The 16,507-nt window shown below is 46.9% G+C and overlaps 1 protein-coding gene across 2 annotated transcripts in view; it reads left to right on the forward strand.

Annotated features, from left to right (window-relative positions):
- Positions 1–580: 580 nt before the first annotated feature.
- The window catches only part of PGAP1 (post-GPI attachment to proteins inositol deacylase 1), a 74,752-nt gene continuing 58,825 nt past the window's right edge, over positions 581–16,507 (forward strand). For both annotated transcript variants that reach the window (XM_054971646.1, XM_054971647.1), the window contains exon 1: positions 581–755. In XM_054971646.1, the coding sequence (XP_054827621.1) occupies positions 606–755 (150 nt within the window). In that variant the 5' untranslated portion in view covers positions 581–605. The remainder of the gene's footprint in view (positions 756–16,507) is intronic.

Here is a 16,507-nt window from a genome sequence, read left to right on the forward strand (position 1 = left end):
CAGGCTCCACCCCACCCCAAATCTCCAGGAATTCCCTATCCTGGAGCTGGCAACCCTATCCCTAACCCACCTCTCAGGTATCTGAAGCAGCGAGGTGTGGCTCACGAAAGCTCATACCCTACCATTAATTTTATTAGTCTTATAGGATTCTTGCTCTTTTCCACTACCTCTCAGGAGTGGCGTTCTCGTGAAGCTAATAATAGAGCAGCAGGGGGGCATCTGCGCCCACCTGAGAGAGAACCGACGACCCTCTCCCGCGCGCAGGAAACAAAACGGAGAAAACGGCCGTTAAAAGACTTTGACTTTCCCTCCACGGCGCACGCGCTTCGTTCTTCATTTTGACCTCCCCAACATGGCCGCGCTCCCTTCACGCCCCCACGACTGGTCTCTACTGCCAAGATGGCGGCCAGCCCTCCCCTTTCTCAAGATGGCGGTCGGGCTCGGCGCCTCCCGACCTTCCAAAGATGGCGCCTCTCGCTCTTTTCCCGCCTCCTTTTCCTGTCAGGCCTCCGACTCCTCCCTCGGTTCCACTTTCTCTCTCCTGGCCGCCGGGAGGGGAGCGAACGGCCGCCAGCGGAGCTGAGGCAAAGACGTGCTCCTTCGGCATGGGGCGGGAGGGGATGTTCCCCGGGGCGGCGGCGGTCCTTTACGGGGCGCTGGCGGCGCTGGTCTTGCTGGGCGTCCGCGACGTGCTTTTCCTGTATGAGGAGAACCGGTGCAGCATGACCTACATGTTCGAGTACCCCGAGTACCTGGTGAGCCGAGGAAGGAGGAGAGGGGCGGCGGCAGGCTGGCTGGCTGTCGGTGGCGGGAGAAAAATAAGGGCTTGTCGGTGCGGGGCCGCTCTGCGGAGGCTCCGTCTGGATTCCCGCTCTCTTCCGATCCCCTTAGAGGCGGCCAAAACTGACAGGGACGTGGACGTGCCGAACCACGAGAGGGGCAGTTGTGTCAACCTACATCAAACAGGGCTGAGCCGCGCTCACAAAAATGGGATTTTTTTCGTGATTCCTAGCTCCCTTCCTCGGATGCAGTAGCGCGGATAAGGAACGTCCCCAGCCCCTCTTTTAATCTCTCAGGTCTGCTAAGGTGCCATGGATAAGCAGTCTTTGTAATGGATCAAGATGGGTAGCCGTGTTTGTCTGTAGCAGTAGAAAAGAGCAAGAGTCCAATAGCACCTCTAAGACCAGCAACATTTGTGGCAGGGTTTATGAGCTTTTGTATCTGAAGAAGTGAGCTGCGACTCACGGAAGTTCATACCGTGCCACAAATTTTGTTAGTTTTATAGGTGCTTCTGGACTCCTACTCTTTTCTTTATAGTAGTATCTAAAGTGGTCTCTGAAGAAGGGCGCTCTGACTCTGGAAAACTCATCTCCTGAAAACCCTTGTAGGTCTCCAAGGTAACACTGGACTCCAGTCCTGGTGCTCTACTACATCTACCCACCTAAAACTGTCAGGAGTGAGCGGTCACTCATGAAAGCCAATGTTTGAATCAATTTTGTGCCGCTAGAGTTCAGTTTCAGGAATGAGGGCAAGATTTTAGTCTAGTAGCATCTTAAAGACCAACAAGATTTCGAGAGTCAAACTTTCTTCCTCCGGAATAAGGAGGACGCCTGACCTCAGGTGACTGCTTCCCTCTGTACGGATAACCTCCAGATAACTCTCTTTTCTCCCGGCCTGTGCTCTCTGTTGCAGTGTGCAAATCTTAAAAAGTATGCTTCCTTGGCAGTAACAACCAGCAACAGGTCTTGCGGCTTGTTAAGCTAACCAGTTGTGTGGTGTAGTCGTATCTGCTGATACTCCAGTCTGAGCCTATTGATTTTGATAAGCGTCGTGCTGCATAGGATTGTGTGGCTGTTGTAAGGGCGTGCCTTTGGAATTCACGACGGAAGAAGAATAATCCTGTTAAAATCAAAAGGCTTTATTAAGGAGTATATAAGTTGATAGCACAAATCCTGCATTGAACGTGGAAATCTGCCTCTTTTCCCATAATTTAGTTTTTTGGCAGGATTCAGCCCCAATCCTGCAAGGTGCTGTGTAGCACAAAAGGATGCTTCCCTTGGGCTCTAGCACGTTAATTTTTCCCTTCTAGCTGAAAGAAGACAACATATCTCCACCTGTTAGGGATCATAATTCTTACTCAGAAAACACGTTTTTCCAGACGGGAATCTTTTCTTTTTAGAAACTAAATAGTGTTGCTGCTGATTTGTATCTTTCTTTAATTTAAGCTACATTTTATGTTATGAGCTCTGAAGGCATTTCATTGCTTATCGAACATGCTGTTTCCTTTCTCCATACTGCTAACCTCTTTCTTTTGCTGGTTCCTAAATAGCCTGTTTCTATTACACAGATTTTTCTTTGTGGCCACAGCAAAGATAATCAGATGCAACAGAGCATAGCCTTTAATCTTTCCAGATTGAGGGATCTCCTTTAATTCCAAATTGCACTTTTAAATATTTATTTGTAATGTGTTATATTTTTTACCTTTACTGTAGCTGTCAGTTTAGAAAATTTACATGCCATTTTCTCAAAGACCTGCTTGAGGTGACTTCTATAAAAACAAGATACTGGTACCAAACATTCAGCAGCCTAAAGTGATATTTGTCAAATGCCCATCATGCTAGAAGTGGACCATAATAACATAAAAGATATTGGCTAACCATCTGGATAAAAAAAAAAGTTTTAGCCTAGTGCTTAAAGTATAGGAAGGTAGATACCTGGTGAAGTTCAAGATGGAGGGTATTCCAAACATGAGGAGCCACCACTGGAAAAGCCCTGTCTCTCGTTACCACCAGCCTCACCTCTGCAGGTCTTCAAAGAGGGTCTTCTTAACTAGTGGGCTAGAGTGTACAGGAGGAGGCAGCCCTTCAGATATCTAGGCCCCAGTCTCTTTAGGGTCTTATCTATCCTCTCTTTCATTTGTATTCCCTTCTCTTTTTTTCCCTTCAAGGGGAAAAAGGATATTGTGGCACCCCTAGTGTGATCCATTGTAGATAAGGACATGCCCCACTTGAGGGTGGAGGCCTAGTTGAAAAAGACCAGTGTCAAGGGGTTCAGGACTTCTGACCTTGTAGTAGAGGGTGGGCACTGTGACAGGGCACTCTTTATAGTTGGTATCCTGGCGACAGAGGTACATGATTATTTCAAAGAGGCAGTTGGATTTCTTCATTCAGGCTATGCATGCATTTTTGTGTAAAATGTGAAACTTGGAACCAATAACCAACTTCAGCCTGATAAAGCAATGCAAGCGTTAAGGAGGTCTTAGAGAAGACACCCACACAAACTTCCACACCTCGCTTGGGTTGTAATTTGGATGATGTTTTAGCCTTCAGCTCTTCTATGCATTAATAGCTAGGTTTCACATGCAACGCTTGTGGGTGTAAACTATAAATACAGTTGTCTTTGCTGCTAATTGAAGGGGAGAAAAGGGGGATGGTTATCTGATCATTGAAGTGAATAGATTTATTTCTTTTTTAAAAAATCACTGTGCTTCTAAAATCCTTTAAAAACCTTTCTGAAATAAAAAAATGCAAGAAATTTAGTTTTAGGTGGTCTGCAGTAGAACAGCAGGATTTGAGTACATTGGCATCAGTGTTTGAAGAAGGGAGCTGTGACTTTTGAAAGCTACACCCTGACAATCTTGTTGGTCTCTAAGGACTCAAATCCTGCGAGATGTTTAGTAGATGAAGAGTTGGTGTTTGTATTGCTGGAGATCTATTGACCAGAGAGAAAAAATATTCGGTACCATTCATATTGGATCTGGTTGCGGGGGGGGGGGGGGACCGTTTTATTTAACTTTTTGTTTTACATTATGACTTTTTAAACTCTTCTTACAGAGATGTTGGTGCTTCATTTCTGAAATGGTTTCAGTGGTCCGTGGAGATGTACTCTGTGCATGCTCTTCAATGCTCTTTTCATAATGCTCCATGGGACGAAAATGGTTCCTGGATTCAGCACCCACTCACATGGAGGGTGTTTGCTCAGTGTGGAAAGTGCTCTCAGGCTGAGTTACCCATTTTCCTTAGTTACATGAGCAAAATAGCTTATTAAATAGGTTTTGCAGCTATGCAGCTTTTTCATCAGTGACAAACTTCTCCACTTACATCTGAACTTAATTGTGTAGTGCCATGAAGTGTTGCTTTCTGAAGGTAGCGTAGCTGGGGCCGGTTGCACACAGGTGCGTTGGGGTACTAGTCCCACGCTGGCATCCTGTGGCTTAGCTCTAAGGTGTGATTATTTACTTCATCTCAAAACTTTATTTTAAAAATTGAGGTGGTGATCCTGGGCATTGATGGCATGTCTCTGTGTCACACGGTGAGCCGAGTCACATCATAAAGCTACTTGTCATCAGTGGCAAAGGAGAGAGCTGTTATGATGGCGCTGCATATGTCCAGACCGTGCAATATAGAGAGCAGTGCAGCTATATAATGATATATATAAATTAACAAATATGGAATCTTACCAACTGCAGGTAGAACACACTGTAAAAGCCAGAACTTTCCCTTCTAGAACATAGGCTGACTTCAAAAGGCTATGGGGGTGGGGGAGATCCTCCTTTGCCCTTTAAAGGATCCAAGCCTTGATGGATTCCTCCCACCCCCTTCTGCTGGGAAAAGTTCACGGCCAAATGATCAGATTCCAGAGCTGCTAAGCTTATTCAGAAAAAAACCCCATGCATTTGTTCTTGGATTATTCATCTTTTCATATGTTTGTGGCTTGAGCAGGTTATAATCAAAGATTCATTTCATGGTTCAAAATATGCATTCTACCTATTTAATGTTGCTGATGATAACTTTTTTTTAAATTTACACCCTGCTTTTCTCTCTAATCAGGCACCCAAAGTGGTTTTTCACATCATTTCCCCTCTCCACTTAATCTTTACAACAACGACCTTGTGAGGGCAGCTAGTCTGAGACCATGCCATGGGTCCAAGGTCACCTGGTGGGCTTCCATGGCAGAGCAGGGATTTCAGACCTGGTCATCTCAGGTCCTAGGCTGGCAGCTGCAGTTAACTTGAACACCTGTTACTACAAGATCTGGGACTAGTAGCACCTTAAAGCACCTTACAACCCACCTGCGACTACCTGTTACTCTAGTATGTTGTGGGACCATCAGAAACAGCTTAAAGTGCGTTGGGAGAAGGAATCCCCAAAAAGCAAAAAGTTATTTTGGAATCCTCTTATTGCTTTGAAGAAGTTAGATACAAGGCTTACCTAATGTTAGAAAGAGAGTTGTAAGCAAAATCATTTAAAAATAGCCTCTTTAGATAATATATGCGAGTACCACTATGAGAGGAAAACACTTCTCAAACAGCTTCAGTTTTGAAGACTAGTCATTTGAATAGTAATACACTTGGTTGTCTAGCTACTAGTGCTCAATGAGGAATCCATTTCTTAAAATATTATTTTTAAAGCAATTTTTGTTGGCATGGCGTAGTGGCTAGAGAAAGAGACTAGGACCGCCATGGAAGCTTGTTAGGTGACCTTGGCCAGTCACACACACTCAGCCTTACCTACCTCACAGTGTTCTTGTGAGGGTAATAAAGAAGAGAGGAGAACACTGTAAACCGCTTTGGATCCCCACAGGGTAGAAAGGTGGGGTATAAATGAAGTAAAAACAAATAAATATGAAAGTCTTAGTTACTGCAGTTTATTTATAGTCCACCTTTCTCATTGAATACCGTATAATCAATAGCTAGGACATTCACAGAGCAAAATACAATATGATCAGCAGTAAAGACATTCAATGAAAATACAACACAATAGGATAGGGTGCAAAAATGATAAAGCTAGCAGCCCAAAGCATACATGAAACCTTTCTGAATTTAAATACAAGTAATTAACATGACATCTTTATCAATTTCAGACTACCCAGTTGGCAAGTATCTACATCAGCAGACAGTATCCAGTAGTCTAGTCTATACTCCCTATTCAAAATAACTCTCTGAGTTATTCTTTATGACACAGCCCTGTAATCCGAGTAGAAAACCCTCCTGAATAATGCAATCTTGCATTGTTTGCAGAAAGCCTGGAGAGTGGGAGGTTTCCTGACCTCAGGCCATTCCACAAAATGGGGGCTGCCACAGGGAAAGCAGTTGTTCATTTAGCCCAGCTCCTGGGAGGTATTTACAGGACGCCCCGTTCAGATGAGTGAAGCTGCCTTGGCGAAACATAGGGAGAAAGGTGGTTTTGCAGATACGAAGGCCCTAGGCCATTAAGGGCTTTGAATGAAATAGTCATGGCCTTGAATTGAGCATGGTAACTAATGGGTAGCAAATGGAGCGACTGCAGAATGGGAGTGATATGCAAGCTCCATCTAGCTCCTGAAAGTAAATGAACTGCAGCGTTTTGCAGCAGCTGGAGTCTCTGAGTTGACTTTGAGGGGAGACCTATGTAGAGTGAACGACAGTAGTCTAGTCTCGGTGTTATTGTGGCATGAATCCAGGTGGCCAGATCAGCTGTGTCAAGGTAGGAGGCCATCTTCCAGGCTGTTCTAAGTTGACAGAAGGCCATTTTTTGCTGCTGCAACTTATTTGCTTCTCTTAGCTGTAGCTTCGGATCCAATATAATCCTGAGTCAGCCAGGGTCAACTGGACCCCATCAAAGGTCAGAAGCACAATGTCCGTCCAGCATCACTTCCATCTTGTCTGGATTCAATTTCAATTTGTTTGCTTTCCGCCTGTTGACAATAGCTGTCAAGCAGCAACTCAGTATCTCCAGGAGATTTGGATAGCAGGATAAAGAGTTGGGTATCATCTGCATGTAGATAGCAGTGGAGGTAATCCTTACAGTCTTCCCGTAATGAAGGCCAATATTATTTCCTTATATAAGTCAGGCATTGTAAACTGGCGAGATTGCCTTGTCTAAATCCAGTTGGTGACTTAAGCGTCTCTCTGTACGAGACATCTTATATGAGGATGCTCAAGTGTAGGGAGACGTAATGTTAGCTGGGAAGCAAAGTTTAAAAAGACAGAGCCAAACGCTCTGTGAATTTCACCTCCCCTTGGGGAGGCAAAGATGAAATTAATGAACCCTCTGATTCTGCCAGCTCTGTCTTTTTAAACAACCCTTGTGTAGAGAGGTGAAATTGACAGAGTCTTTGGCTCTATCTTTTTAAACTACACTTCCCAGCTAACATTGCGTTTCCCTTCACTTGAGTGTCCCTCTGTACGATGTCTTGTGTAGAGAGACTCTTAGTAGCTGAGCTGAATTTCATTTATTCTTGAAACCAGTGATTCTCAGATTGCGGTAGGCACAGATAGGAGACATGAGGCACCAGAAGAAGGTTATAGGACCATGAGTTATGGTTTCTGACTTCCCCACCAGCCATACCGTGAATGTCCTCTGGCAGTGGCATCTCAATGATCCACAGGGCTTTTTTTCAGTGGGAACGTGGTGGAACGGAGTTCCGGCACCTCTTAAAAATGGTCTCTTGACTAGTGGCCCCGCCCCCTGATCTCCGGACAGAGGGGAGTTTAGATTGCCCTCTGCGCCGCCGAGGGCAATCTAAACTCCCCTCTGTCCAGAGATCAGGGGGCGGGGCCACCAGCCATGTGACCATTTTCTCCAAGGGCGATTTAAACTTTTAAAAACTCCCCCTTGTTCCAGCTGACCCAAAGTGATGTTATTTGTGTGGTCTTGAGTTCCACCACTGAGTTCCACCACCTCTTTTCCCAGAAAAAAAGCCCTGATGATCCACATAAGATTTGTGGAAGCATCTGTACCAACATACCGTATCATCTCTATGTGTCTTGGAAACAAAGGAGTTCAGAAAGAGGGACTGTTTTGTTATTCCAGTGTATGGCGGCTTCAGAAGAGAGTTGGAGAGATTTTGTGCCATACGTCTTCTGATGTCAGTGTGGAATTACTACCTTGGTCCACAGATTCTTGAATGCCATCGCAGGCTATATGCACGTGGCTAAAGTAACTCTGTACATTCCTTCCCAGAGCAGGTGTTTGGGAGAGGGCCCCACAAAAGGTAGCAGAAATTGGGGGGTGGGGGGCTGAGTTCAAAAAGTTATAAAAACTTTTGCCTCAACACTTTCTACTTTCATGGCTTCTGTCAAATTTATTTGGTTGAAAAATAGTGAGTTGTGAATAATTCAAGTACTATCATTGAACTGCTTTTTAGCTTAATTCCATGTAGATCTGCCTATGTGTTTTGGCCAACAGAAGTTAATTATTGCCTATTCTTGCAGAGATTCTTGCAGAGAAAGTTGAGTTAAGTGAACCTCAAAGCATTTAATGTGTTGCCCAACAATGCATACTATGGATTGCTTGGCACGGTTTTAAATTGCCTTGACTTCTAAGAGTTCCTGAATGTGTCAAACCTGTTAGCTGTGTAAGTGCTGATGTTACTTTTATGTCGGTTGTAAGACCTGTTGAGACAACTTGAAGTGAAGATCAGGTCTCCTTCCTTTACCCATGTATGCAAACAATGCAGTGCTGACTAGGTTGTTATAAGGCAGGGCCTGTAAGAGAGGGAGAGTTGTTAAGATAAAGATCGAGACTTTACATTTCCATATTGCTACTTCATCAGTTTCTTCCTGCACTGTTTAGAATACAGAAACTTCATGAAAGTTTTACAAATGCTCCCAGTTCGCTAGTCTGCCTGTGCCTTCATGACTAATTTTAAACATTTATTTATGAATGAAGCAAAGAGAAAATACTTAACTGGACTACTGCTCAGTGGCTTTTATTCTTGTTAAAAAGGAGGATTAGTTAATTAAGGGTTTTTTTGCATGGTTTTTTTTCATCAGGTCTAGGCCATACTGCTTCAGTTTATCCTCGGATTTCCACATGCATTTTTTGCCTTTAGTTTTTGCTTCTTTTGGTGGAGGGGGATCCTGGTTTTCTTCCCTTGGTTCTTTTGAGACCACTTTTGAGACCACTTTTTTGAAGTTAATTCTGAAACTTTGGGAGCAAATGCTTATGGCAAAGATAGCAGCTGGAATACGGGGGCGGGGGGGCAGAACAACGGGGGGATGGAATCAGTATATTTTAACATGGTCTCCAATAATCGAGTTTTTGGCTTCAAATGAAAATCTGATTCAGTACCAAAGATTTAAGGAGTTATTGTTGCTTTAAGTCATGTGACATGTTGGTTTAAGTCCGTCTAAATTGGTTTATTCTCGAGTGGGTGTTTTTGTAAGATGCTGTTGTGTCCTGGATAAGTTAGTGGTTCGTCGTCGTTCTTCTGTGCAGCCCCACATTGGGACTGCGCAGGCGCAGGCCAGCCGTGGAGAGATTATCCTAGCTTTTAGAGTTGTTAAAGGGGACGCTCAGCTCCACTGCACATGTGCGGTAGCGTTCCCGCCAAAAACGTAACTGTTAGAGCGAGCGAGCGTCCCCGCCATTCCCTCAGTTCCTTTTTCGCCGCCGTCGAGAGAGGTTCTTCTCTTAGTTGTCCTAAGTGCTTTGTCGTTCGTTCACGGCTCAGGATATATTCTCTTTATCATCTTCGAATATATCCGGCCTCGTGATGTCCCAGTTATCGCTGTTTAAGAAATGCCAGCACTGTGGTACGAAAATGACCCAGTCGGACGGTCATGAGCTTTGCCTGTTCTGTCTGGGTGAAGGCCATGTTGTTGAGCACTGTGCCATTTGCCAATCCTTCACGCCGAAGGCGAGAAATGATAGAAAGGCCAGATTGAGAGCTTCCCTGTGGGAGTCGAATCTCCTCCCTCCCAAGCCGTCAGTAACACAGGCTGGTAAGAAGTCTCGCTCGGCTGTCCCTTCAAGCCCATCTCTGGCCATTCAGCAGCCCTCGGATCTGGTCCGGTCCCCGGATCCGGCTGACCCTTCCTTTCTGAGAGATCCCTCGGGTTCTGAGCCCGTGTCGGGTGAGCCTGTGATTCCGGCAAAGAGCCGGTCTTCCTCCCTGCCATCGGAGGCTGCTAGGGCTGCTTCGGAGCCCCTGCCTAAAAAGGCCAAATCTAAGTCAAAGCATCGGAAGCGTGCTGCCTCTGCGGCCACTCTTAGCCGGGGTCATTCATCCCCCGTGCCTGTTGTCATTGAAGAGGAGGCTGAAGAATTCCTCCATACTCCGTCTCCTCCCCGCACTCCACCTCCTGTCGGGATGGATGAGTATGTGGCCATGCCAAGCCTCTCGGAACCGTACATGGCTTTTGAGCATTCCTTGCCTTCCGCTTCCGCTCCACCTGACTTGCCAGTTCCGTCTCAGCCTTCGGTTCCGTCCAGAGATCCTCATCGTTCCGCACCGCTGCAGTGGCCTTCGCAGGCACCTCCCGCTCCCCTTCCGCCATGGCAACCTGTTCCTGGCGTCGGGAACCTGGCAACATGGCAAGACTTCGTCTCTTGGGTACAGTCGTCAGCAGCCCTCCAACATGCCGCTCCTCCGAGCTCTTTGGTTCTGACTCAACCGGCCATGCCTGCCTACCCTTCGATGGTGCCTCCGTGTCCTTCCACCTCGCGGGGGGTGTCTCATCCCCCGGCCACGCATCCAGCCTATTCATTGGTTCCGACCATGCCGCCTGCCTCGGTTCCGTTGCCTCCGCCTCCGGAGTTTTCCGGTTCCGATGATGAGGAAGGTCTCGCGTCTCCATTGGATTTTTCTTCTGATTTAGCCTCTGAACCGTCCCCGGAGGAATCCGTGGGGGAAACTCGCTCCTCTTCCCCTAATGAGGACTATAGAATGTTTGCGGAGCAGATGGTCCGCATGGCGAATGCCTTGGAAATTGATATCTCGACTTCCACTACCAAGCCGAAGAGTAAGATCTTGGAGGCCCTGCATTCCAGCTCCCCAGCCTCGGTGGCGTTTCCTCCGGTGGAGGATTTGATGGATAACACGTATTCCTTGTGGCAAACCCCATCTTCGGTTCCGGCGACCGCACGGAAAGTTGACCGATACTACCGGCTCAAACAAGACAACTGTCCCTTCCTCTTCAGCCACCCCAAGCCTTCCTCTCTGGTGGCCAAGGAAGTACACTCTCGGTTCCGAGGCGGTTCCTTGTCAGCTCCGGCTGATCGAGAAGGCTGCAAGCTTGACACCTTCTGCTGCAAGGTCTATTCTTCGGCATCCCTTAACTTCCGTATAGCCCATTCTCAAGCTATCATGGGCTCATATAATCTGTTCCTGTGGAAGCGGCTGTCTTCCTACCTTCCCGATCTGCCAGAGGACCGTCGCCCTCTGGTTAAAGCATTGCAAGCGGAAGCCTTTAAGCTGGCCAAGCAGCAGATGACCGCTGGGAAGGATGCTGCTGATTGCTCTGCCCGTTCCATGGCCTCACCATGTCGGTGCTCTCTAGATTGGGCCTCCTGGTTAATTTTGACAAGTCTGTTCTTTTTCCTGTCACAACCATACTGTTCATTGGGGTCCACTTTGCCTCCCCCTCAGGGAGAGCGTATTTACCCCCTGATAGGCTGCGCAGGTTAGTCTCCCTGGCGCGCTTTTTTATTTCTAACCGATATCAAACAGCCCTTATGGTCCAGACCTTACTTGGTCTCATGGCCTCTACTACTGCTGTGGTGTTTTTTGCAAATTGGTTTGTCCGTAAGTTCAACCATTTGACGATGAGCCAACATCAGAGGTTCTCTATTCCCAGGCTGGTCCTTAAGTCTCTGGACTGGTGGACATTCCCCCTGAATTTGTCTGCAGGTTGTCCGTTTGATGCCTTTGTGGCTGATGTTACTGTCTCTACTGACGCCTCTACCTTAGGCTGGGGAGGGCGCTGTGGCACCTTGATGGCCCAGCCGAAGCTAACATGCATATTAATGTACTAGAACTTCGAGCGATCCGTTACTCCCTTGCTTCTTTTACAGATGTGCTTCGCAACAGACGGGTTCAAGTCCTTTCGGACAACACGACAGCCTGTTACTACCTGAACAAGCAGGGAGGAACGGTCTCGCTCAAGCTCTGCGCAGAAGCCACAGCTCTCTGGAACTGGGCCATAGACAACAATGTCCTGCCACGGGCCATACACATAGCGGGGGTGTTCAACACCTCGGCGGATACGCTCAGCAGAGTGTTCCTGCCCCAGCACGAATGGTCCCTCAACCCTGCCTACCTCCTACCGATTTTCCGCCATTGGGGGTGTCTGCAGGTCGATCTCTTTGCAACAGCCTCCAACAGGAGAGCTCCCATGTTTTGTTCCCGGGCCGGGTTAGAACCTCGGTCCCTGGGGGACGCATTCCAGATTCCCAGGACCCCAGGGTTCTTCTACGCCTTCCTGCCTACTCCTCTCCTGCACAGGGTTCTCTGCAGGATCCGAGCCTTCAAGACCCACTGCATCCTGGTGTCCCCACGCTGGCCCCGCCAGGAATGGTTTCCCCTGTTGCTTTCCCTCTCCCAGGGACGGTGCCTGCCGCTGCCAACTGTTCCGGACCTATTAGTCAGGGACAGGATCTGGCACCACGATGTGGACGTTCTGAAGCTGGCTGCCTGGCTCCTGCACCCCCCGGAGTAGCCTTGTCTTCTGGGGTCCTCCGGGTCATTCTGAATGCCCGGAAGCTGTCCACCAGGGTGTCCTACTATCGAAAGTGGTCTCGTTTCTCCCACTGGTTAGCCCCTAAAGGGATTTCCCCCTTTGTCTGTCCCTTGCCCCTGATTTTGGACTACCTCCTGGGTCTGCATTCCGGAGGCCTTTCCTTTAGCAGCGTGAAGGTGCATATGGCTGCGATCTCTGCTTTCCACGAACAGACTGAGGGAAAAACTGTTTTCGCCCACGGGCTTTCAAAACAGTTTTTGAAGGGTCTGTTTAAGTCTTTTCCGCCTAGGGCTCCACCTGTTCCTCAATGGAGCTTGCCCTTGGTCCTTTCCCAGCTGATGCTCCAGCCCTTTGAGCCGCTGGCGGCCTGCCCCTTGCCCTTGCTGACACAGAAGGTGACCTTTCTGGTTGCGGTCACGTCTTCTAGACGGGTTGGGGAACTCTCTGCCTTCCGCATTGACCCCCCATTTTTGCAGTTTTTCCCTGAGAAGGTTGTACTCCACACCAGTATTGAATTCCAACCTAAGGTGGTGTCTAAGTTTCACTTGCAACAAAAGGTGGTCCTTCCTTCCTTTTTCCCAACACCCTCTTCCCCAGGGGAACAAGCATTGCACACATTAGATTTGAAACGTGCTTTATTGTACTATTTGCATGGGACCAAGAGTTTTAGAAAGTCGTCCTCACTGTTCCTTTGTTACTCTGGCTCACGTAAAGGACTTGCTGCTTCTGCCCAGTCCATCTCACGTTGGATAGTGTCTGCAATTAAACTTTGTTACCGCCAAGCTGGAGTGCAGTGCCCTTTTTCATTGACTGCCCATTCTACTCGGGCTCAAGCCGCTTCTGCCGCCTTTCTCCGTGGGGTCCCTCTACAGGACGTCTGCCAGGCGGCAACTTGGTCTACGCCAGACACCTTCATCAAACACTACTTTGTGGACGTGAATGCGAGATGAGAATCAGCTGTTGGCACGGCTGTCCTGCATTCCTTATTCCACTGATCACTCACACCCGCCCCCATTGGTGAGTAGCTCGCTATACTCCCAATGTGGGGCTACACAGAAGAACGATGACGAAAAACAGGTTTCTCACCTGTAACTGTTGTTCGTCGAGTATCTTCTGTGCAGACACACATTCCCTCCCTCCTGTCCCGCTGTGAGTGCTGTTTTTCTATATACTTTGCTCTCCGGCGGCTCAGTTGGACTGAGAGAATGGCGGGGACGCTCGCTCTAATGGCTGCGTTTTTGGCGGGAACGCTACCGCGCATGCGCGGTGGAGCTGAGCGTCCCCTTTAACAACTCTAAAAGCTAGGATAATCTCTCCGCGGCTGGCCTGCGCCTGCACAGTCCCAATGTGTGTCTGCAAAGAAGATACTCAACGAACAACAGTTACAGGTGAGAAACCTGTGTTTTTTTTACATAATTTATCTATCTGTCCCTTCCTCCTCTTTTGGTGTATATAGCTTTGGCATTGTTACTGTTGTATTTTGTAAATAAAATTTATTTTAAATTTTTTTAAAAAAATTAAAAGCTAGTTCTGAGTTACCTTTGTTCCTTCTCTTTAAGGTTTCTTTTATCTTTCTTTGTCCTGCTCACTCCTGCCTAACTCCACCCCACTTTTTGAGGCTGTATATTTGTCATTTCGCTCCCCCCCCGCTTCCTTTACCCCCCTCTTCTGGTTTTATTTCCGTTTTTTTGTCACAATGTGCTGTATAGATATAGCATTGTAATACTAGATGCAGTAGGTCCTCTGAATTCCCAGTTCTTGCTCCTTTTTTTTTTCTCTAGCCTCTTCCCTTGTGAAGATATACAGGAAAAGTGTGTGGCCCCTTTTGGCTTCAAAAAAGTGGCTCAGTTTGAAAGAGACAGATGAGCGTTGCTACAAGTGACATTTTACACGTGAAGGATAAAGGATAATTTTCGCAAGTCTTTCAGGGAACTGAAGTTCCTCTCCCCCACCCCTTTTCCTTCTGTTCCTTCCCCTCGCTGCCTGAAGAGAGAGAGAGAGCCTATGGCAACATCAGCTTTTGCAAATCGTCTTACTGGGGGGGGGGGGAATGCTCCGGAGAAAGCTGAGAAAGTTGCAGCTGCCTGCCCCAAAGATGATTGAGAGCAGGCTTGTGACTGGAGGAACGATTTGCAAAAGTTGCTGCTGCCGCAGGCTTTCTCTGTCTCTTCAGAGGAGTTAGCCGTGTTAGTCTGTAGTAGCAAAATCAAAAAGAGTCCAGTAGCATCTTTAAGACTAACCAATTTTATTGTAGCATAAGCTTTCGAGAATCAAGTTCTCTTCGTCAGATGCATGGTGTATCTGACGCATCTGACGAAGAGAACTTGATTCTCGAAAGCTTATGCTACAATAAAATTGGTTAGTCTTAAAGGTGCTACTGGACTCTTTTTGATTCTGTCTCTTCAGGCAGCGAGGGGAAGGAACAGAAGGAAAAGGGGTGGGGGAGAGGAACTTCAGTTCCCAGAAAGACTTGCGAAAATGATCCTTTATCCTTCACGTGTAAAATGTCACTTGTAGCAAGGCTCAGAGTGGCTGTGGGTGCTTCCTCACTTTGGATTAGCTCAGTCGAGGTACTCAGGTTTAGACCGGGGAATGGGAAGTGGATAGTTATGGTTAGTGGAGCTCGTTCCTTTTAGGTTTTCCCATGCAACGACAGGCAGTGTGTTCATTTTTTAGCGTTTTTTAAAAAATTCAGCCCTTATATCGATATAAGCAGGAACAAAAAATTAGAAGGGATGGTAGTGCTCTGGTGCCATGGGTAACAGCAGCTCCCTTGGTTGAAAATCCTGATTATTTAAGGCATATGCAGAAGAAAACATATTGATTCCACAAGTGTAAAAATGCAAAGGGAGGGCGGATATGCAGACAAACTCTATTCTAATAGATTCCAATGCTTGTGGATTGACTGCTAAAAAAATCAAGAATAAAAGCTCAATATGTCCGTCTGTGAAATCCTAAGTAGAGTTATACCAGTCTAAGCCCATTGAATTCAGTAGGTTTAGACTGGAGTAACTCTGCTTAGGATTTCGTTGCCAGTAGCTTAGGCTATGGATCTTCAGACTTTGGTTCCTATAAGTTTCTAGCTTGTGAGAATCCCGTGCTTACCTTTAGGATATGTATCTCCAGTCATTCCTCTTTTATTGGCAACAAATATGGAATAATAGTAATAACAACAGCAACATTCGATTTATATTCAGCCCTTCAGGGTGACTTAGCACCCACTCAGAGCGGTTTACAAAGTATGTTATTATCCCCACAACAATCACCCTGTGAGGTGGGTGGGGCTGAGAGAGCTCCTAGAAGCTGTGACTGACCCAAGGTCACCCAGCTGGCTTCAGGTGGAAGAGTGAGGAATCAAACCCGATTCTCCAGATTAGAGTCCCACGCTCTTCCAAACTGGCTCTCAAATAAGGCCATCAAATTGTGTCATGTCATGAATGACTGAGGTAGGACAGGGTTTAGGTTCATTTAAGCCCTTGTAAGAGGTTAAAGACTTAAGCTTGTTTACCCATTGCATCTAAGTGCTATCTAAAAGTATTTTATAGGTATAATATTGTGATTTTTCTTACTTCCTTTATAGTGTTTTATGTTGCCTTGAGGAGTGAAAAGTTGGGTCTACTACATTTATTTTCTCCCCTTCTGCAGCTGTCTCTATACCAGTGATACTATATCAATGGCTTGGGAGCCGCCTGTGGCTCTTTGACATGCTTTCCGCTCCCCAGTGTAGCACCAAACCCATGTTTCAGGAAAGTGGGCAAGGCCCTTGCCTGCTGCAGCTAGTATTTGGCAAGTGGTTCCCATCTTGAAACCGCTGCTGCAGGAGGAATGGCGACGTTGCCAGCCTCCCTGAGTAAATGTGGCTCTTGTGGATAATGGTAATTGTGACTGTCACAATTGTGGAACAAATACCGCTGATCTATATTTAAGCAGGGCAAGGCACAAAAATGCTAATTTCACCTTCCCTCTTTATGTCTCTTGGCATTGGATGAGCGGCTGAGGAAGCCATCTGAATTCCTGATGTCTTCTTGTCATCCACCTTCCAACCTCAATTGTTCGGTTAGATTA

This window comes from Eublepharis macularius, chromosome 2, assembly GCF_028583425.1.
Source record: "Eublepharis macularius isolate TG4126 chromosome 2, MPM_Emac_v1.0, whole genome shotgun sequence".
In the NCBI taxonomy this organism is placed as follows: Eukaryota; Metazoa; Chordata; class Lepidosauria; order Squamata; family Eublepharidae; genus Eublepharis; species Eublepharis macularius.